Source organism: Hippocampus comes, unplaced genomic scaffold (assembly GCF_001891065.2).
Source record: "Hippocampus comes isolate QL1 unplaced genomic scaffold, H_comes_QL1_v1.1 scaffold151, whole genome shotgun sequence".
Classification (NCBI taxonomy): domain Eukaryota; kingdom Metazoa; phylum Chordata; class Actinopteri; order Syngnathiformes; family Syngnathidae; genus Hippocampus; species Hippocampus comes.
The window spans coordinates 276,651-299,409 of record NW_017805591.1 but is presented as its reverse complement, the minus strand read 5'-3'; the positions used below and the strand labels follow the sequence as shown (position 1 = coordinate 299,409).

Genomic DNA, 22,759 nt, shown 5'->3' with positions numbered 1-22,759 from the left:
GTGTGTGTGTGTGTGTGTGTGTGTGTGTGTGTGTGTGTGTGTGTGTGTGTCTTTGCGTGCGCACCTGTGCATCCAGTGGATCCCTTCTTGACAAAGTATCCAAGCTGACAGTGACAGATGAAGGAGCCTTTGGTGTTCTCACATTCGCCGTGGAGACAAATGTTTGGGTTCAAATCACACTCGTTCACATCTGTGCGTGTATAAATGGACACAAGGAAAACATGTGTGATTTTGTCTCCAAAATTATGGCTAAAATATAATCTCAGCCTGAGAAAGATTTGAAATGTTTGTTTTTTTTCTTCTCACCAATGCAGGTCCTCATGTCCATGGAAGCCATAAAACCGTCATAGCACAGGCAGCGGTATTCCCCTGGAATGTTTGTACACTGGCCTCCGTCGCAGATGTCTGGCGTCTCCTCACACTCATCAATGTCTAATCACAACGGAAGACAGTTTAAAATCGACACTCACTGGCTAAAAGCGGTAGGCAATAGCGTGACGGGGTTGCGTTTGTTTACCCGAACATGTCCTGAGGTCTGGCATGAGAGCGTAGCCTTCGCTGCAGCTGCACTCATAGCTGCCCTCTGAGTTGGTGCAGTGGGTCTCACAGCCTCCATTCATGATGGTGCACTCATCAATATCTAAATAATAGATTGAATATAGGATGATACCATCCTCAGGTAACGATACCTAAATTGTGGACTAGTATGCACTCACCAACGCAGCCCTGTCTGTCCGGTGTGGCCTGGTAGCCGGTGTCACATGAACACTGGTAGGTTCCCGGCATGTTGACGCACTGGCCGTTCTTACACAAGTTGTCACTAAGCTGACACTCATTCACATCTGTTAAGAAAAAAAAATTGGAAAAAAATGAAAATAAATAGAAATCGTTGCTTCCATTCCATTGTAAGTGGATGTTATATGATTTGGGCTCCAATTGGAGTTCAGCCTCTATGTGCTGCCACGTTAATCTAATCTGCCCAGGGTCTTCAGAATCCATACTGCTGGCCAGTGTAATTGACACTATATTAGCAAAGGAACTGTTTATTAAATCATTTAGATATTACATATGTCCTCACAAGTTTACCAAGCTGGCCATCAAGGACGTCAGCATTTTTCCGTGCTCTGTTTGCTTTCCTGGAGAATGTTACAGGCCAACTTCAACTAGCAATAAACATCTGTCGTGATGTGCATACATTACTACAATTGTCAGCATTTCCAGTGATAATCTTTATCATGTTACTACATAAATATTGATTCTGAACTGATACAGATGATGACTGTGGCAAAGTTGCATGTTATGTTTGTGTTTCTGTAATTGTGTTGTGGTTGAGGTGGTATTAAGTGGAATAAATTGGGTAACGCCCTGTTGAATGTCCCGGTGCCGACTGCCAACGAACATTTTGGACCGTTTATACTACATACCGGTAATCTAATAAGATCCAATACAGAAGCAACAACTGAAAGATGCACATTCTTAATCTAGTAGACTGAATATTAATAATGCTCAAATTGTTTAACACATATTAACAGTCGTGTGGTTGCAATTTGCACCAATGGGTGTGTCTAATAATTTGTCCCTCTGGCGGAGCCAAGTTAGGAACTGATAACTGTAATATTAGAAAGCTACTTGGAAACAAACTATGACATTATTATATTTTTATGTTCACGAGTTCAACACAATGGCATGTTGTGAGCCAAACAAAATGCAATTGGTGAAAACATTTTTTATTTTGTCTCGTTATTACCGCAGTGAAATCTACAACTGAAAATACAAACAGCATGAATCAAAATTGAGCTTTATTACCTCAGTCAAGGTCAGCAATGTTTTCATTGGCTTTTTTTTTTCATATGCTTACCGCAAAAACTTCCCAACTAATTTTCACAATGAGGCCAAGAAAGAACATTGCAAAAAGTTAGTGTAAATTTAGGATCTTTTGTGACATCGTCCTTTAAGTCCTCCAGGACAGCGTCTAGCCTCCACTGAATAACAATGTCGTAAATTAAATGTTGTCTTTGCTTTTGTATTGGATTTTATCGAATTGGGTTGGTGTAACTATTGTGTAAGGACAACCCTGTAAGTGGGGAAAAGTGATGCCAAGCTAATGGTCCATGGTCAACAGAGACCATATGCAATATTAAACTCTATTTGCAGAATTGACATGAAGGTGCCCGACGTGGTCTTTTTTTTTTTTTTTTTTTTTCATAAAGCAGCAAATCCGTGGCCGGCCTCCTGCCCAAGTTTGCATGATGTGTGTCATACCTTCACAAGCCGATCCATCGGGGCTGAGCGTGTGTCCTGGGGGGCATTCACACTCATAACTGCCTTCAGTGTTGAGACAGGTCCCGCCTTGACACAACAGGGGGTTGCGCTCGCACTCGTCGATGTCTGCCAGCCGTCAAGAAGACAAGAGGGAAGGAGGACAAGATCAATTAAAATGTAGACAACACTTTCTTCATTGAAAGGAGGCCAGAGACTGTATTGCTAATGTGTGTGACTTACCCATGCAATTCTTCATCATCATGAAGCCGCTCTCGTAGCCATCAAAGCATTCACACTCAAAGCTGCCAGGAGTATTGACACATGTACCGTGACCACACAAGTCCGGGGAGATGCGACACTCGTCGATGTCTAATAGGCAAACATGGCATTAAACGGAGCTGAACAACTTGTATCCTTCTGATAATAGCTTTATTTTTTTCATCTTCATGTACCTGTACAGTTTCTCTCCTCGGCCGTCAGAGCAAAGCCGCTGTTGCAGCGACACTTGAAGCTTCCGATGGTGTTCCGGCAAGTTCCATGAGTACACAAACCGTTGAAGACTTTGCACTCATTAACATCTGTGGAAAACATGCAGACACAGATCCAGCATTTTAGTTTATGATAAAACAGGAAACATGCATAGCTGTAATGACATAAATGAGGATACTACATACTTGCACCTGAAATGTTTTTAAACATCTTTTGTGACTATGGCTGACAGTGGTTATAAAGTTACCTTTGTAGAAAGGCCTGCCAGTTAGGATGTCCCTGTTAGCAAAACCAGGGCCTCTTGGACAGATGGCTCTATACTCAGGCGAGCTGGCTTTGGGACACTCTTCACAGTCCACACCCCAGGCGGCGCCCACAGAGCAACAACACATGTCCACTCGGTACCGCCCGGGCAGAGGCTCGCCACACTCGTCCTCGTGCCACTTCATGTAGCACTGCTCACTGCGCATATCTTGCAAAATAAAAAATGCGGTCATGACGTTAGGATTTTTGTTTTAGGGCTTTGGCTCTTATCCAATGTGTTATCCTCTTACCCACGCACGTGCGTCCAGTACTGTCCAAAGTGAGGCCCTCGGCACACTCGCAGCGGAAGGAGCCTTGTGTGTTCACACAGCGGCCGTTTGTACACACTCCAGGGAACACCTCACACTCGTTAATATCTGGAGGGAACAACAAAAAGGTCAATTTTAGGTCACAGGGTTCAACTGATTATCTATTAATTGGGTGGTTTGTCGTTTTTACCTTCACAGACAAGGCCCTTCATGCGAGCGAATCCTCGTGAACAGGCCGTGTCTACTCACAGAAATGATCCGTCACAAATTTGATATTGATACCTCATTATCATCATACAGCTTTTGTCTTCTGAGTATAATTTAGAGTTTCTACTGCTCTACACAATCTGAATCTTTAGAATGTCTGCACTATGAAGGTATTCACTGACCAATCGTGCAGCGTTCACAAGGGCTTCCCCAGGCTGCTCCCAATGTAGAACAGCACTCAGACTTGAGCGTGGCCCCGTTGATGTTCACCTCACAGCGGTTGTCCTGTATTGTCAGCCAACAAGTACTCTTCATGCTATCTGCGGGGGGCAAAGCAGAGCATATGAAATGCGAGTCGGGATGCGCGCTAATTTCCATGAAACTTGATGGACCTGTCTGAAATCCTTTAATTCTGATGCTTAAGCATATATTTAAGGCACGATACCTGTCATATACTGTTCATGACATTGGGGGGCTTATTCACATGGTATCTGTGAATACATTCCTTTTTTTGTTTGTTCGTGTGATTAGCATTTTGGTTTTATGACAGCATCTCTCAGCAGCAAATACATCATTTCTAAGGACAAACTACATTTCAAATGTGGATTTTAGAAGTAGACAGACAGTCAGATAGACAGACAGATATCATAGTCCGATAGATACCGTCGTTAATAAACTAGCTAGCTAGCTAGCAAGCAATCCAGACAGATAGATAGATAGATAGATAGATAGATAGATAGATAGATAGATAGATAGATAGATAGATAGATAGATAGATAGATAGATAGATAGATAGATACTATTGAAGAGACTGCAGTGACTCTTTTCTCACAAGACCACACAAACAGCAAACCACTTTCCACTTCATCTTTACGGGTGAGTGATGATCCCTCAAATTAAAAGCAGATAGAGTATGAACCAAAGACAGCAGCATTGATAGTTCTCTGACAGTGGCGGCTCATGTAAATTTGAGTATTTACTGTATTCTGGGACTAATTATACCTTCCATTTCCAGCAGCAGCAAGGAACCTTCCAAAAGTAACAAAGCTCCAAACAAGCAAAAACTATCAATAGCAGACAAAATATAGTACATGCCAACTTGTAGCTTTGTCTCAGTGTATCGTATAACACAGTGTGCAACCAAGGTCAAGCGTGAAAATACATCTCCAATAAATCACCTTACAGATTCTAGGGTGTTTAGTTGGAGACGGGGATTTTTTAAAAATTACGGTACACTAATATACAGACTAATTATTAGATTGTCAGTTAAATATTTTTCCAGGGCCAATACAGTAATGTATGGCTATAGTATGTTTCTCAGCAGTCATAGTCAAGGATAAAATAGGAGGACGGTATGCTTAAGAGCAGTGGTTCTCAACTGCTGTCAACCCTGGGACCCGTTTTCCCATTGTCGCAAACTCAAGACCTGCTTTTATTCATTTTAACAACATTAAAGGAAGTTTATTGTTATTAAAAAATATTTTTTGTTTGAACCCAACTGTTTTCAGATGACCGGTACCTGTTCAAAGTGCCTTTCAGAGCACTTTATTCAGAAACTGAATTCAATATGATACCTGCATATAAACTAAATGTTTACAGTCAAATTAAATATTACATTTGCACAAAATACAGCCCCAAAATTCTAGTTGTGTTTTGACACTGATGTCTTCTTTGTAGGAAATTCCCTTACCTAATATGTTATAACGTATGAATATACAGTATGTACCATTACTTTTTTGATGTACGCCTTTAAAATATAATGTCATTTTTCAAATAAAAGGCGAGCCTCACATGGGTAGAACTTGAAATATTTCATTGTACATGGTTGAAAAGCCATGAGAGTTAAGTGTTGAGAGAAGGGGTGGGCAAAGTATGACCTACAGAACACATACTGCCAGCTATGTTCTTTAATCCCTGACCAAGCATTCACATTATCAAGTTTTTTTTCTTTAAAATGTCTTTGTAATGTATTCACAATTGTTTTATTCATTTATATCAGCAAGTAATTAATTCTAAATAATACTTTTAAATAGTACAATTATAACTTGATATAAACGTATTGAAGCTATCTTTTTTTTTTCCATAAACATTTTAACTTTGTTTGTCCATCAGTCCATTTTGAAAATAAAATACATCCCTAGGGCACAAAAATTTGCCAACCCGTAGTTAACGTGTAGAACCACTTGGCGGTAAGGATGCCTTACCCACACAGATGGTGTTTGTAGAGTCCAGCTTGCTCCCATGGGTGCACTCACAGTTGAAGGACCCGATCACGTTGCGACAGACCCCATTGATGCATGGACTGGACTCGCATTCGTTGATATCTGGAACACATAACACAATGACGCACACCTGAGGTCAGCGATGTAGATCGACATATTTATAGTGGAAACTAGGTCACATTGTTATGACCTCAATCAAAAACAGATGGACTCTAGGATGCATGTGTTTGTTGGCGTGCGCGCATGTTGGTGTGTGTGCGTGTGTTCACCTTCACATGTCTCTGAGTCTGGCTTGAAGACAAAACCTTTTGGGCAGGAACATGTATACGAGCCAGGAGTGTTTCTGCACAGGCCATTGTCACAAAGCTGGCGGTTGACCAGACACTCATTGATGTCTGAAAAAGAGAGTAAGAGTAATTAAAAGAAAATACACACACACAAGCACGCACGCACAGATAGATAGATAGATAGATAGATAGATAGATAGATAGATAGATAGATAGATAGATAGATAGATAGATAGATAGATAGATAGATAGATAGATAGATAGATACATAGATAGATAGATAGATAGATAGATAGATAGATAGATAGATAGATAGATAGATAGATAGATAGATAGATAGATACTATTGAAGAGACTGCAGTGACTCTTTTCTCACAAGACCACACAAACAGCAAACCACTTTCCACTTCATCTTTACGGGTGAGTGATGATCCCTCAAATTAAAAGCAGATAGAGTATGAACCAAAGACAGCAGCATTGATAGTTCTCTGACAGTGGCGGCTCATGTAAATTTGAGTATTTACTGTATTCTGGGACTAATTATACCTTCCATTTCCAGCAGCAGCAAGGAACCTTCCAAAAGTAACAAAGCTCCAAACAAGCAAAAACTATCAATAGCAGACAAAATATAGTACATGCCAACTTGTAGCTTTGTCTCAGTGTATCGTATAACACAGTGTGCAACCAAGGTCAAGCGTGAAAATACATCTCCAATAAATCACCTTACAGATTCTAGGGTGTTTAGTTGGAGACGGGGATTTTTTAAAAATTACGGTACACTAATATACAGACTAATTATTAGATTGTCAGTTAAATATTTTTCCAGGGCCAATACAGTAATGTATGGCTATAGTATGTTTCTCAGCAGTCATAGTCAAGGATAAAATAGGAGGACGGTATGCTTAAGAGCAGTGGTTCTCAACTGCTGTCAACCCTGGGACCCGTTTTCCCATTGTCGCAAACTCAAGACCTGCTTTTATTCATTTTAACAACATTAAAGGAAGTTTATTGTTATTAAAAAATATTTTTTGTTTGAACCCAACTGTTTTCAGATGACCGGTACCTGTTCAAAGTGCCTTTCAGAGCACTTTATTCAGAAACTGAATTCAATATGATACCTGCATATAAACTAAATGTTTACAGTCAAATTAAATATTACATTTGCACAAAATACAGCCCCAAAATTCTAGTTGTGTTTTGACACTGATGTCTTCTTTGTAGGAAATTCCCTTACCTAATATGTTATAACGTATGAATATACAGTATGTACCATTACTTTTTTGATGTACGCCTTTAAAATATAATGTCATTTTTCAAATAAAAGGCGAGCCTCACATGGGTAGAACTTGAAATATTTCATTGTACATGGTTGAAAAGCCATGAGAGTTAAGTGTTGAGAGAAGGGGTGGGCAAAGTATGACCTACAGAACACATACTGCCAGCTATGTTCTTTAATCCCTGACCAAGCATTCACATTATCAAGTTTTTTTTCTTTAAAATGTCTTTGTAATGTATTCACAATTGTTTTATTCATTTATATCAGCAAGTAATTAATTCTAAATAATACTTTTAAATAGTACAATTATAACTTGATATAAACGTATTGAAGCTATCTTTTTTTTTTCCATAAACATTTTAACTTTGTTTGTCCATCAGTCCATTTTGAAAATAAAATACATCCCTAGGGCACAAAAATTTGCCAACCCGTAGTTAACGTGTAGAACCACTTGGCGGTAAGGATGCCTTACCCACACAGATGGTGTTTGTAGAGTCCAGCTTGCTCCCATGGGTGCACTCACAGTTGAAGGACCCGATCACGTTGCGACAGACCCCATTGATGCATGGACTGGACTCGCATTCGTTGATATCTGGAACACATAACACAATGACGCACACCTGAGGTCAGCGATGTAGATCGACATATTTATAGTGGAAACTAGGTCACATTGTTATGACCTCAATCAAAAACAGATGGACTCTAGGATGCATGTGTTTGTTGGCGTGCGCGCATGTTGGTGTGTGTGCGTGTGTTCACCTTCACATGTCTCTGAGTCTGGCTTGAAGACAAAACCTTTTGGGCAGGAACATGTATACGAGCCAGGAGTGTTTCTGCACAGGCCATTGTCACAAAGCTGGCGGTTGACCAGACACTCATTGATGTCTGAAAAAGAGAGTAAGAGTAATTAAAAGAAAATACACACACACAAGCACGCACGCACACACGCACACACACACACACACACACACACACACAGTTCCAGTGTACCTAATGAAGCATCCAGTCGGTGTATCTAAATATTTCTACTGACACCCCTGTAAAAAAGCTTGATTTGATATACTACTACGCTACAAATCTATGTATGGAACATTGCAAATGTATGAAACATTTGAGCAAAACTAAGATTTATATCTCATTTGAAAATGCACACACCCCAGCACAGTTGGTGGTCTAACGTATCACTTTGACACGTAATGATAAGCAGTATTTAAAAAAACAAACAAAAAAACCTCACCAACGCAATTTTTGCCGCTGGTGTCTGACTCATAGCCGATGTTACAGATGCAGCGGTAGCTTCCTCTCAGATTCTCACAAATGCCGTTCTGACAAATATCCGGGTCCAGGGCGCACTCATTGATGTCTGGGAACAAGTTGATAAAAATAGTTTTACGGTGACTGAAGCGGGAAGTGGGTTTTTTTTTCGCAAAACTGACGACCGTCATACTGACCTCGACCATCAGCCGTGATGCCGATACCACTGCTGCACACAGCCTGAAACTCAGCTGAAAGATCACATATAGAGTTGAAATTGACACCGTGTTTCGCCATTCCAGAAACGCGGAATCCCATTTAGATTTCTACCTGAGTTTCGAGAGGGACATGGGTGGCAAGGTTCTCCAAATCCATGTTCGGGATTGGCACAACAGCACTCGGATTTAGTCACCGCTCCTGGGAAGGGCCGTGAGCACGTGCCCATCTTTATGGCTCCGTAACAGGTGGTCCTCATGTGCGTGTCCACGCACACTCTCCCATCTACATCGATAGCCAGGCCTGGTGGGCACTCACAGCGGAAGGAGCCCTCCGAGTTGATGCAGCGGCCATTCATGCAAATTCCAGGCGTCAGACACTCATCGATGTCTATTGGAGAGAGGGAACGTCAATCACAATTTTCATGGTTTATGTCTCTAATTGGAGTGGAATGTATCAATCTGAGTCTCATCATCTATTTCAAGACTCAACTTGTTCTGATCTCAAAATACATCAACATACCGGTGCAGTAGCGTCCATTTGGTGCTAGGGCAAAGCCGGGCTTGCAGATGCACTTGAAGCTGCCGTCCTCATTGATGCACATGCCATTCAGACACATGTTGGTGGTGGCGCATTCGTCGTGATCTGGAGAGGGGAGGAGACCACAAAGCAAGTTAAAAAGACAAATCATAATAATAATAATAACAATATTGGTAATAATAGTAATAATAATTTAATTAAGGGGACATTAAATTTGGACATGTCGCATAAACATACGACATTGTTAATAGGCTTGAAATATCCACATGCAGACTGTATCCATTCTGACCTTCCTGCTCTCCAACCTGATATGTCACAAACTAATTTCATATAAGCAGTCGATCTCCTTACCAATGCAGTTCTTGCCATCAGGTGTGAGTTCAAAGCCAGCATTGCAGATACACTGGAAGCTTCCCTCGGTGTTGACACAGCGTCCATTGCGACACATCACCCCATTGACAATGCACTCGTCAATATCTACACCGAAGAAATAATAATATTAACACGTATTTAAAGTTTAATTCAGATGTATTTTTTTTCCACCTGACATACCAATACAAGCTTGCTTGGTGGGTGTTCCCTGGTATCCATCATGACACTTGCAGTGATATGACCCCGGCGTGTTGACGCAGTCGCCATTGATGCATGGATTACTCACACATTCATCAACATCTACAATGAAAAGATAAAGCAAACTAAATAACTGATTGCTGCAGGTGTCACGGAATTCATGTTAGTTAAGTTACAGTAACTGACAGAAGGTGGCAGTACATTGCCGTGGTACTATGCAAGGGAGGGGGCAAAGGGGGGATAAATGATGCGGTGTGGGCATATCACTTACCAATGCATTCCCCACGTACATCCTGCTTGTAGCCCATGTTGCACTCACAGCGATAGCTTGTGGGTGTGGGAATACAGCGTCCATTCAGACACAAATTGGTGAAGTGCTTGCAGATGTCAATAGTGTCATTCACAGTGACGGTGCCTGACCAGAAACAAAACAGAATAAGGAAAAGAAACCCAACCAAAACATTTCATTAAGAGCTGAGAAGTACATGGGTCAGACGTAAGTCGTAGTAAATGTGCTCTTAAGTTGCCCCAACATACATAACACCCCGTTACAAACGTTTTTTAGAGTAAGAGGGCAAAAAAAGTGAGCGACATGACTCATCAGAAATGTTTTCATCATGATATTTGCTGTGACCATATAAGATCTACGGGAATTTCATATTTCATCATGTTTATATTTTGCCAATGTTTTGGCTGTATTGGAGTGTCTCGCCACTCAATGTTACTCATATATCACAAAGAGACATTAATACATGTATCAAAATTGCTCTCGACATGAGTTCTTGACCAGTTAGTTTCGTAGCTAACATAGCTAGCATTGCGAACCGATAACTTTCAACTTTGTGATTGTAATCGAGGTAATTAGCAAACAAATGAAATAAAAATATCAATGTCTTTACTTAATTGTTAAAAAAAAAAAATCTAGCCATATTTTCCAATTTTGGTTTTTAATTAAAGTGCCTGAGTATCTATAACCAGGTTGCGCCAAAAACAGCAAGTTCAGTTGGATGAATTAAATTATATGGTAGCTTAAAACCTGTTTTTCTCGACAACATAAATAATATATGGTCCATTTTTCAGAAATGTCCGTGCCTAAATTCTCCTCCAATTCTGGAATCGGATCAAGTCCTTAATAGTGTCCCATTCAAATTCAACTTGCGATTGACTAGTGACGAGTCTAACTCACCTATTTGGTGATGGGTCATCAGTCCCCCTCCGTTCCCTCCAAAGCTTCCCCCATTGCCGCCAAAGCTGCCTCCGTTCCCTCCGAAACTCCCACCATTTCCCCCGAAGCTTCCGCCGTTGCCTCCGAAAGTGCCTCCGCCATTGCCGCCGCTCCCATTGGGAATACTGGGAAACTTGGGTCCGTAGCCATTGTTGCTAGGGAAGTATCCGTTGGGGTACCCGTTAGGGAGGCCATGTCCCTGAGGAACGCCCACGATACATAAACGACGGAACTCGTCTATGAAATAAAGGAGGGAGAAGGTAAATACTGGAAGCTCACAAGTGGTTCATAATTTTTTTTTTTAATAGTCTCAGCTCTCACATACACAGTAATACACAAAATGATGAAGCCCTCACACAAAGATATTTTGAGATGAGAGACATCAGCCTGAATTCATGAACATGCTTTTTTTTGCCTCATGTGTGTGGGTTTGTTGTGCTAGATTATTACCTGCGCCAGGCAAAAAGCCGCAGGCAAGAGGGGGATGTTTTCCCTTTGCATTTCTTTCCTGTATCAAGAACTACAATTTCCACGATGCACAGGGGTTGTTCGAAGAACAAACAAGCACAACTTTGTTTTCTTGGAGAACTGTTTCACGCATCATTTATCATTGTGAAAACCCCACCAGTGTTGGCGATCTTAGTGGAGGTCTGCACTCTAGTGAGTGTCATTTTAGTTTTGGTTTCTAAACCATTTCAATCAGTTGTGTAAACTTTCCATTTTTGGTGGAATGTAAAGGATGTAAACATGAGTACTTATGTGTGTTTACACTCACCAGACCCCCTCACAGGGCACATCTCCGGAATCTGTCCCAAAGCCCAACAGCGGCCAGTGTCGCAGCAACATTGCATTTTGGTGTACTGGCCAGTCAGCTCAGCAGCACATCTACCGTTAGCCAGTGCAGAGAAACACGTGCCCGCACGCTGGTCTGTGATAAGATTGGACATATAGACAATTAGAGACCTGCTGTATCATCACACACGCACGCTGTTTGAGTGTGTGTGTGTGTGTGTGTGTGTGTGTGTGTGTGTGTGTGTGTGTGTGGAAGAAATGATGGATAACTTCTTTTAAATTTTAAAAGAAGTTATCCATCATTTCTTTTGAGTTTTGTACCATTAAATTTTAGACACAGCTTGTACTTTCAAACAGGTGTGTTTATCAGAAAGACTGGTGTCCAAGATGTCTGGAGTGAAAAAAACAAAAAAAAAAAAACAACAGTGACAGCGGGTGTGGTCAGAGATTCAACAGATTGCACACTTCAATTACAAAAGGGCACTGTGTTAAACCTCAGCTAATAACGCGAGTATTTTTCCAGCCATGCCACTGTATGACACATTGCAAAGTTTCCTGGTAATAGCTGCTCTGAAAACAGAAGCACCAAGGCAGACGGATGCCCTGCGCCCTCCACGGTGGGTGGGAAGGAAGTTCTTTTATGAGTCGGCAGTAGGGAAAGGTTGCCTGGGGTCTCGACTAACTGCCAGCCTCTAAGGGGCCTCGGGGAAAAAAAAGGAGATGGGCTCTTATTTGTAACAATTGGACAGGTTGAGGTCAGTGGGCTAAGAGTTCAACGAGCATGTGTAAATGAAGAAAGCGAGTGGGGAAGGGCATTGTCAGTATCTCTTGGAAATTTCTCTATAAAAGGGGAAGAAGAAAAAGTTAAGCATTATTGAAAGAGGGGGAGGCGGGGGGGGCATGTTCGCGGGCCCACATGTCGATTATCTCACTAATGAGCCAGCAGTCTGGAATTAATCAGTTCCATGTGGAGCAATTCTTGCCAATTAGATCAGAACATTAGTGGGGCTCAGCAGTGTGTGGGAATGTTTGAATTCCACACACGCTCACGAGCATCTGATACAGATATGCATTCCCATTTGCTTTCACGATGTGTACAAAGTCGACATGTGAGTTAAAACCTGTTAACATCTCACAGGACCGCGCGAGCTGGAGGACTTCGATGGGATTTGTTGATGAGGATGACGAAGACTTTTAATTGGAACCAGACGGAGGTTTACGTTGCGCCACGACGCCAGCATGTGCTTTCATTTGAAGAGAGGTGTTTATAAAGCCTAACCGACTGGACGGATCTTTTTCCCCCGGCTTCCACCATGTGACAGGGCATTAGGCTCTGATTACTGTCACGCCCTCCCACCAGCCCCGACTAGCCTCTTCTATCACGGCATCCATGCGAAACATGCAGCGTGGACCGAGTCACCTTGCCGCCTCACCGCAGCCATCAATTGTTAAATTGGCCTTCTCATTTGAGGGAAAAAAATGGCATACATGCCAGGAAAAATAAAGAATTATTTTACCATGTGATTTTTTTTTTTTTTTTTTTTTTTTTACTATTCATGTATATTGCTTCTGTTGTAGCGCCACCACTGCTACCCATTTCACACTGGACCAAACTCTAATTGATGAAATGATTTTTTTTTTTTACTTCCTAGCAGAAGAAGCAATCTACAAAGTAGACTCTACATGACCAAAATCCCTATAATGCCTTTTGCTAGCCGACGTTTGTCCATTGAAGCATAATTTTCCCATGGACCGCCATCACTAATCTGGATTAAATATAAACAGGCATGAGCCCAAAAGAGCTATTTCCACCAGACATCCAAGGAATCCTGCAATAATTTTGTGAAGAGGAATGGTCCAAAATTCATCCTGATGTTTGTGCACGTCTGATCTGCATCTGCAGGAAACGCTGGTTGAGGTTATTGCTGCCAAAGGAGGAGCAACCAGTTATTAACTAAATCCAAGGGTTCACTTACTTTTTCTTCCCTGCCCTGTGAAATATGAAAATGGATCATTCTTTGAAGCAGATAGTTTTTTGTTTTTTTTTCGTGTGATTTAGATAAAGATCAGACTACATTTTATAATCAATTTATGCAGACATGTAAGAAATTCCAAAGGGTTCATATATTTTTAGCTCCCACTGTACAGGGACACATTTTTGACGATGCTTCACCAAGTTTATGTTTTAAAAAAAAATGATGTTATTGATGTCTCAACTCTGAAAAACAACTTTTTTTAAAAAAAAGAAAATGCACATATGCGAAAGACTGAAATTAATTCACGAACGGCAGAGGCTGCTATGTTTGTGTCGCTCAAGATGGCTACCAAGTGTACCATAGATTTAGAGCCAATTCAAATTTCTAGTTGATGTGTTGTGCTCTCATGCAAATGAGACATTTTTGGTCGTGATTGCAGCTCCATTTGAATGAGGATTGTTTTGAGAATGACACTTGTGGAACTGGTCTAAAATGTTTCTGCAGGAAATTTATTTTAACAAGGTCACGTAAGCAACAAATCAGCATTATATGAAGTACGTTCAGTGATTTTTTTGCCCGCTTCCCCAAAAATGAGTTTTAGTGTCTTGTTTCAGTCTAATGGGTAGCAACTCAGAATTGTTCAGGCCACGTTTCTCTCCATTCAAGCATGCGTTGAATTTATTCCAATTTGGAGGTGGGACCTGAGATTACAGGCTAGGGAATATTCCAAGATGATATCAATCGGATACGCTGGCGGGTCTGGTTTCCTTTATCTGTCTCCTTCGCATCTTGTCTGGTCCGATTCAAAGTGGGACAAAGGCCGAGGAAGGATGAACAGGGGGGGTTGTGTCTGGCACCCGTTTAATTTGTTTTTGCTGTCTTTTTTTCTTATTTCCCTTCAGAGGGCCGAAGCCTCATTTCAAAGAAGCGAGGTTAGGATGGACCTCAGAGGACAGATGGAAAACAAAATGTAACCAAATCATATGCCTGGCCATCAGTTTTGGAGAAATAGAACATAAAATGGAGACTAAACTTCCATTATGCTTTTCCCCTGGACGACATTTAAAAAAAAACAGTCTCTCTTCAAGAGCCATTTTAAATTATTTTCATCCACATTTTTCTTAAGAAAGTGCAGGTTCAAGTCAAGGTTGGCTGACTCAATTGGCACCTTGTGACCAAACTCAAGCGGACATCTCTGTGGCTTTTTTTTCATGGCCGACGCTCCCAATTAGCGGGAATACTCAATACTTGACTGTTGAACTGAGGTGGAGAAAGCTCGCTGTTGTTTGGGCATGACAACGCATAGGGGGCCGGTGGGGGGGGGTTGACCTCAGGCCTGGCTGATGACAAGAGATACGGTCCGACTATAGTGAGTGATGCTGCATGGAAGTAAAAGACTGCAGCTGTCTAACTTCATCTTGTCCAAAGCATTCTTAAAAAGACTCTTACATGTATAATCGGGCCAATGTTTATCATTCATATTCATACGTCTCTGGTTCCAGTCAAAATGAGTGTTATTCCAAAGTGTTTTTGATTCCCATCCCTCTCCGACATGTTTTCGCTTAAAATGGCATAAATCTGATTGTTTGGAGAAGACCACATGACATCAAGCTCATGCATTGACAATGTGTTTTTTTTTTATCAAAAGAACATGTTATTAAGAAAATTTAGTAACATATCGCGTGGAAACTGAAGCACGCAGTGCTGTGCTTAAATTGTGCCCATCGTGAGCTCTGTTGATGTAATGGCAAGTTCAAAATCGACCAAAAAAAAAAACCCCGCAAAAGGCTGCTCTTAATTCAAAAACAAACAAACACGAGAAAATGTTTTAGTTAATGGTGAACAGGTTTCGCATTACATAAGACACATGATGCTTTTTCCAGCCTGAACGTAATGTTCCAAGCGAACACCTGGTTTGTTTGCTGTGATTGACTTGAAGACTACATTAACACCTGGTAATGTTTCATGGGGCGCGTCATTGAGGTATGCTGTGTATCTGTGTCTCACCAAATTAATGCTGCGGAAGGCAATAGAGTACACAAAAGTGTGTTTGTTTGCAGGCCGGTCTGACTCACGTCATGGCCGAACGAACGGGAAGAGCGTCGGAATGTTGTGCGGACATTCGGTGACACTCACCCACGCATCTTGAGCCATCTGTGCTGGAGATGTAACCTCGCGGGCAGGTGCATACGTAACTCCCGGCCGTGTTGGTGCACTCGCCGCCATCGCACACGCCGGGTAGGGTGCTGCACTCGTCAACATCTGGAACACATTTGGATCATTAGCCCAGTAGCATAATTGCATAGTAGCAACTTTAACTTACTGTTCCAACTGAAATTTAAAAATACCAGTGTGCTGTCTTTTTTTTCTTTATATGTGTGTAAGTTCTCCGGGTCGGAGGGAAATCTTGCCCCAAGTGGAGGAGTTTAATTATTTTGGGGTCTTGTTCAAGAGTGAGGGCAGGAGGGAGCGAGAGCTCGACAGGCGGATCGGTGCAGCGTCTGCTGTGATGCGGACTTTGTATCGCTCTGTCGTGGTGAAGAAGGTGCTGAGCCAAAAGCCAAAAATGAGTTTTCTCCGCAGGGTGTCTGGGCTCTCCCTTCGACATAAGGTGAGAAGCTCGGGCATCCCGGAGGGGCTCAGAGTTGAGCCGCTTCTCCTCCACATCGAGAGGCACCAGACGAGGTGGCTCGGGCATCTGATTAGGATGCCTCCTGGACGCCTCCCTGGTGAGGTGTTCCGGGGATGTCCCACCGGCAGGAGGCCCCGGGGAGGACCCAGGACACGCTGGAGAGGCTATGTCTCCCAGCTGGCCTGGGAACACCTTGGGATCCCCCGGAAGAGCTGGAAAAAGCGGCTGGGGAGAGGGAAGTCTCGGCTTCCCTGTTGAAGCCGTTGCCCCCGCAACCTGACCCCGGATAAGCGGTAGAAAATGGATGGATTCTCAGTCATGCAAATCCACAATGGTTAAATCTTGGCAACTGGACTCTTGTTGGTTGTGGAATTTCTTTCTTTGTGTGTCTGTGTGTGTGTGAAAGAAATAATGTCATGAGACCAAAGGGATGGATGGGGACAAACCTACTCATTCCACACCACATTTCCACATAATAAAATATTGTTAAGCACAACCAAATAATCACTCTCTTATTCAAGTCCACAATCGGTGCATGATGTCATGCAAGCAATTATGTTGTTATTCTTCAAATGGGATTAGAGCTGCAAACACAAGGCTCTTCCAATATACAGCCGCTAATTCAATTAACGTTCCATATAAGAGAGAAGAACTCCATAAACCCCAAATGAAATGGCAATGACCTCCGAGAGTACCAAAGCACCAGTGCTGAGGGGGCCCACCTATGTTCGGTATGCTTTATGACACCATATTAAATGACTATTATTCACTCAGGGCCTGGCTTGAAGAGTTCTTGTTGCTTCATGCGGGGAAACCCAAACTGAAATTTGATGCTGTATCAGATTGTTGTGATGTGTGCCACTTATTTATATGCCTGTGCAATTACTGCACCGCTGTGGGGTATAATTACAGCTTGCATGGCCGTGTGGTTCATATGACTTACGTCTGTATGTGTTTTCACTATTTCCTGTAAGCCATGCTACATGGAGAAAAGTGCTGAGGCAAACCTTTGAATTAATTAAGCCACCGAGGCATGAACCAGACTCCTGGGTTCAACCAAAATCGTCATTCGTCACACTGAGAAGTTTGGGACAATTAGATGCTTCCAAATTTGTGAGAACATTTGAGATAAGGCTTCTTTTTTTTTCTGGTCCCGCATGGCTGCGTGTACAAAGCAAGTGGGGTGGATGTCCTTGCCGGAGTAGTTTTAATGTCACATTTACTTTTGAGTCTAAATGCTACTTTTACTCAGGTATTTTCCACGAACCCACATAGAAGCAAAGTTTTCAAATTGACTCATTGATGTGAAATATGGCTGAAACCTATATATAATTTATAGTTAATCTCCATTCTAAAGTAATAGTACCCTTACTTGAGTAAACGTTTTGGTTGCCTTTCCCACCTCTGGTCTGATCTCATAAATTAAAAAAAAAAAGAAACCCGGATTATTTTAGAATGTATAAGGGTGGAAACGATTAACCACAAAGTGATGACCACCTCCATCTTCCTGTAGGTGCAGCGCGCATGTGAATGAGGTATGTAATCGAAAACCTTTGTAAAATTTCGCCATTATGCATCGATTCATCTAATCCAAATAGGAAGGCAGCCAGGAAGCCGAGAGTGATGGGAGTGTGTAACTTAAACATGTCCAAAGTGTTCCTTTGTTCAAAAGCAACAGCTGGTAGTCAGCCAAATGACTGCACTTACGAAGGGGAAAATAGAAGGACGGATTAAAAAAAAAAAAAAAAAAAAGAACAGTAAAGCGCAGACTCAATTCAAGTAAAAGCAGACCATAAAAACCAGGTGCCAAAAACAGTCAGACACCCATATCTTACATCTTAACTGCACTTTATCGAGATTGGCTCAAAACCTCAGTCGGGCCCTCAACTTGTGCTAAGGAAGGCAGAAAGGCAGAAACATGGCGACCTGACCCGAAAGGACCCATAGTGATTGTTTCGACTCGGACCATAAAGATCCTTACATCTATCTATCTAATGTATCTCTCTATCTATGAGGAAAATACGTCAACTCCATACAGGAAGGCTGGAGCTTGGATTCGAACTGCCAACCTCAGAGGTGTGAACTGTATGTGCTAACCACTCTTTAGAGTACATTTTAATAAAAAAAACAAAACAAAAAAAAAACAAACTCTCTCATATTATCCGTCCATCCCATCCATTTTCCGATCCGCTTTGTCCTCGCTAGGGTCGCGGCGGGTGCTGGAGCCTATCCCAGATGTCTTCGGGCAGTAGGCGGGGCACACCCTGAACCGGTTGCCAGCCAATCGCAGGGCACACAGAGACGAACAACCATCCGCGCTCACACTCGCATCTACGCACAATTTAGAGTGTTCACTCATCCTGCCATGCATGTTTTTGGAATACGGGAGGAAACTGGAGTACCCGGAGAAAACCCACCCGGGCACGGGGAGAACATGCAAACTCCACACAGGGAGGCCGGAGGCGGGCTCTCATATTATCATTAATATTTTGATGAGTCCAGTGGACCATTTCCAATTTGCTATCTAAAGACATATTAGAAAACTCTCATGATCCTGTTTGTTTGGATTACGTTGTGGTTTTGTTTCCTCGTGTGCTTTTGTCTTCCTCGTTTGGTTTTGTAGCCACCTGTTCTGGTCATCCGGGTCCCTTGTGTCAACCAATCAGCTTGCTCAACCCTTTGTGTCTTGTCCAGGTGTTCCTTGTTGTCTCGTCAGTTGGCTTGTATTTAGTTTCCTGGGTTCTGTCAGTTTTGGTCACATCGTTGTGTGTTCCTGTCATGTTGTTTGGTTTCTGTCACAGAGTTTTTGTTTGTTTGCTGCTTCGGTTTCCAGGACTTTGTTTGTGGTTTTGATTTTGTTTTTGTAAGTGTTAATATGTTTTGTTTAGTCCACCCTGCTTCTTGTGCCTGCCTGCTTTTAGGGTCCTCTAGCATCACGTACCGTAAAAAAAAAAACACTCCCAACTGTAAAATTTGATCCTCTGACTCACCTTCGCATTTGTGGCTCTTTTCACTCTGACGGTGTCCGGCGGGACATTTGCACTCATAAGATCCCACAGTGTTGATGCAGTTACCTCCAGCGCAAAGACCCGGTACAGCTTGACACTCATCCACATCTAGCGACAAAAGAGACAGAAACTAATCAAAACGAGGCTAAAACTTCCAAAGCTGAGTCTCTGTAATGCAGCCTGGCAAACACATTTCCAGAAAGCGTTTCGTGAGGCCATTTTGTCAGATTGTTGTGGTTTATTAAAAGATTTTACAATTGAAGTGTTACCAAAATGAATAACTTCCAGCAGATGAGCTCTTTTGAACAGGAAACGTTTTTATTAAATGTACAGTTTTCCCAGAATTCACAGTGAGTCACTTTTCCCGGTATTGCTGATATGTCAGGAGGCGCGCTCTTTGGGAAATGAGTGTGCATACACATTTTCGTAAAGTGGATTTATTTCCCCCTTGACGCTCTTCAGAATCCAAAGACTCTCGAGCACGTGCAGTGGAGAGACTATTTAAGAGGCTTTTTTTCAGTCTACTCAACGCATTCAACCTCTGCTCCATTTGAACACAACTCTGTCTGCTCTTCTGTGCCAGACACAGCCAGTATGTAGCCGACAACACCCTGGATGCCGTCTGCTGTGCACTTCTTGCATTTGGATTCATGGTCACGTGCACTTTGTAGTGGTTCCAGCGAGATGTCACTCAAGGCTCTCGCGTGATTTGGTGACTTCAGCATATGTATAAGGTGCAATAAACAAGAATCTGTTTAACCTACAGTGCATACAACTCTGGGTGGGCTGGGCTTTTCCAAAACGTTAATCCCCCTATGATGAAAGCATTTTTTTTTTTATTTGTCTTTGTGGTTAATTCGTTTCATATCACGAGTTTTCGAGCTTAAGCCTAAGTAGAGTAGAACCTCTACAGTCAAATGACACTGAACCGAAGTCATACAAATCACAGTTAGACTCCTTCGGGCTAAAATGTCTGAATGTAAATGTCGAAATGTAAATGTTGAAAGAAAGCTAAGTTATAATAACGGTGACGCCGATACTGACACTACTGATAAATAACATATGTCGACATACATTTTCTCAGGATATAAGCATCCTGTGTACATGTAAACAGGTCTCCGACTTGTTGACATTGGCCTGGAGATGTTGCCGGGTGTTCAGCGGAGGTGACGACACATAATGATTAATGTTTGGGGTGGTGAGGAACATCTGACCTTGGCAAGCTCCGGTGCGGATGTTGGGGATGAAACCGCGTCTGCATGGGTGCGGCTGAGCGGGGCACTGCTCGCAGGGGTGTCCCCACGCTCGGCCAATGGTGGCGCAGCATAGCGTCTTGGTGCACACGATTCCACTGAGCTGGCCCTGACACAACTGGTTGTTCACCTGCGTGAAACACGGCCCGGTCCTGTAATCTGTTGTGGAACGGAGCAGAAACGATTGGTTAATCCTTGACATTTGATTGAATTATGATAACACTCTGAGTCACTCCGCTGACCACATCTGGTTCTGCGGAAGAGGATTATTTTAGGAGACACTGAGTTTGAGTCATTGATATTTGGCGGCGCATCACAGCATGACTCATTGAAGTTGAAACTAAACCTCACTTTCATTGTTTTAAATTGCTTTGGACCAAGAATTGAACCCAACAACAAAAAAACAAGTATTTACAAGTAGCAGCTTTCATCAAGGCTCAACAAGAACAATACTGGTCCTGGTAGCTGGGCACCGGTTAACCACTGCCGTGCATGGATGCATCAACATCTTTTTCAGAAAGTGAACAATGGTAGCATTTATTTGAAACGATATGACACAACAGACAGCTAACAGCAGCGTGTCGCCATGTCCTCATGACAATCAGTCACGCTTCACTTGAATGCCACAATGGGACAATGCATTTTCAATTGAGTCATGACAACACGCCAAATGCGACGCACGCGCTCCATTCGACAAATGTCAGTCAGATGTGAATATCTGTTCCACGGGAAGACGATGTCATCCACAGCGGAGATAACATAATGTAAGTAAAGAAAAAAGTGACCTCATGCTCAAACCATTCTTTAGCGACACAAATGTTCTTCCATTCAAGCACGTGGAGCCCTCACAAAGAAGAAATTGCAACCGGAGGGCCAGAGAAAACACAACCTACATTTTAAAAACGACGACATTGACACTGTGAGACTGCACGGTCGGCAGTTTGGCAAGTGAAATGGGGAGAAATAGAGCCGTCTGCTCCGGTGTGACCCACAGAATGAGATGGAGAGATAAATCAGTGTGGCGTCCTCTTGGAGTCAACAGACTGATTGTCCTTAGCAGCTCCTGGTGCTACATGAAAATTGATCGCATATGTGAGGAATATTTAGGACGTACTGTATAGAAAAGAAAACAAACCGAGAAAAGTAGGTCAAATTGAACAAACTCCTGTAAAGTTCTAGTTCTCATCCACCTGTCTTGTCTTAGTCCACTTTGGGAATTCCTGCCCGCTCCATATGCTTCTATTTGATCTTTGCAAGATCTTTATACTCCACTGAGCCTGTTATCATGAAGCTTTAGTTGGATTTCATTCCAAAAAAAAAAAAAAAAGATTCACTGTTATTCATCAATGTTCTTTAATGCTCATCCTGTTCAAGGTCCTGCAGAAGCTGAAGTCTATCCCAGTAGACTCAGGCCTGGTAAACACATACACACACACACACACACACACTAATTTGATTGCCTGTGCGAATATATTTCGATCTGTTTCCTGTTTTCAACATTTGCTTTTCTCTTCTTCATCCGTCAAAGCCTGAATCGTGTTGCTTGCAAGTGTTTATTCGCGTTCAAGTTACAGAGGGTGTGTTCAGAGGTGGAACAACACATTTTTTTGTTTTGTTTGAAAATCATCACGGTATACAGAAATCGGATCCTCGAGTAATTTGTTCACTCTCCAAACAAGAAAGACGGTAGATCGGACGAACATTCAGGCCTTTGTATCCTTGAGAGAGAATGCAACACAAAAGCTGTAATCGGAGGAATCATCAAAACCAACCAATGTGTTGCGCGCAACCTGTTCAACTTGCTTCTAGCGTAGAAAGGGTTCTGTCAGTCGTCATCTGTACCTGTGGGTAAAAAACAAAAAACACAAAAAAAAAAAAAAAAACCAAAAAAGGACGTTTCGCTTCTCTCACAGAAGCTTCGTCAGCGGTAGACAACCCTGAAGTCTCCGTGAAGACTCCGGGAAGTTGCTCTGCGCTA

General features: G+C 42.3%; 2 protein-coding genes across 3 annotated transcripts in view; both read right to left on the bottom strand.

Moving 5' to 3' along the window:
• fbn2b (fibrillin 2b) overlaps nt 1-6,142 on the bottom strand; it is a 22,083-nt gene extending 15,941 nt beyond the window's left edge. For both annotated transcript variants that reach the window (XM_019880159.1, XM_019880160.1), the window contains exons 1-13: nt 6,022-6,142; nt 5,735-5,854; nt 3,713-3,850; nt 3,514-3,564; nt 3,306-3,431; nt 2,999-3,223; nt 2,715-2,840; nt 2,503-2,631; nt 2,263-2,388; nt 717-842; nt 518-640; nt 307-432; nt 65-190 (exon numbers count right to left, since the gene is read on the bottom strand). In XM_019880159.1, coding sequence (XP_019735718.1) covers nt 65-190; nt 307-432; nt 518-640; nt 717-842; nt 2,263-2,388; nt 2,503-2,631; nt 2,715-2,840; nt 2,999-3,223; nt 3,306-3,431; nt 3,514-3,564; nt 3,713-3,845 — 1,417 coding nt within the window. In that variant the 5' untranslated portion in view covers nt 3,846-3,850; nt 5,735-5,854; nt 6,022-6,142. The remainder of the gene's footprint in view (nt 1-64; nt 191-306; nt 433-517; nt 641-716; nt 843-2,262; nt 2,389-2,502; nt 2,632-2,714; nt 2,841-2,998; nt 3,224-3,305; nt 3,432-3,513; nt 3,565-3,712; nt 3,851-5,734; nt 5,855-6,021) is intronic.
• Nucleotides 5,697-22,759, bottom strand: part of LOC109521996 (fibrillin-2-like) — a 33,036-nt gene continuing 15,973 nt past the window's right edge. Inside the window, exons 3-18 of the mRNA XM_019880150.1 lie at nt 20,743-20,940; nt 19,511-19,636; nt 16,025-16,150; nt 11,896-12,048; nt 11,082-11,357; nt 10,167-10,310; nt 9,878-9,997; nt 9,677-9,802; nt 9,308-9,430; nt 8,900-9,175; nt 8,767-8,820; nt 8,553-8,678; nt 8,075-8,200; nt 7,767-7,907; nt 6,022-6,147; nt 5,697-5,854 (exon numbers count right to left, since the gene is read on the bottom strand). Coding sequence (XP_019735709.1) covers nt 5,697-5,854; nt 6,022-6,147; nt 7,767-7,907; nt 8,075-8,200; nt 8,553-8,678; nt 8,767-8,820; nt 8,900-9,175; nt 9,308-9,430; nt 9,677-9,802; nt 9,878-9,997; nt 10,167-10,310; nt 11,082-11,357; nt 11,896-12,048; nt 16,025-16,150; nt 19,511-19,636; nt 20,743-20,940 — 2,399 coding nt within the window. The remainder of the gene's footprint in view (nt 5,855-6,021; nt 6,148-7,766; nt 7,908-8,074; nt 8,201-8,552; nt 8,679-8,766; nt 8,821-8,899; nt 9,176-9,307; nt 9,431-9,676; nt 9,803-9,877; nt 9,998-10,166; nt 10,311-11,081; nt 11,358-11,895; nt 12,049-16,024; nt 16,151-19,510; nt 19,637-20,742; nt 20,941-22,759) is intronic.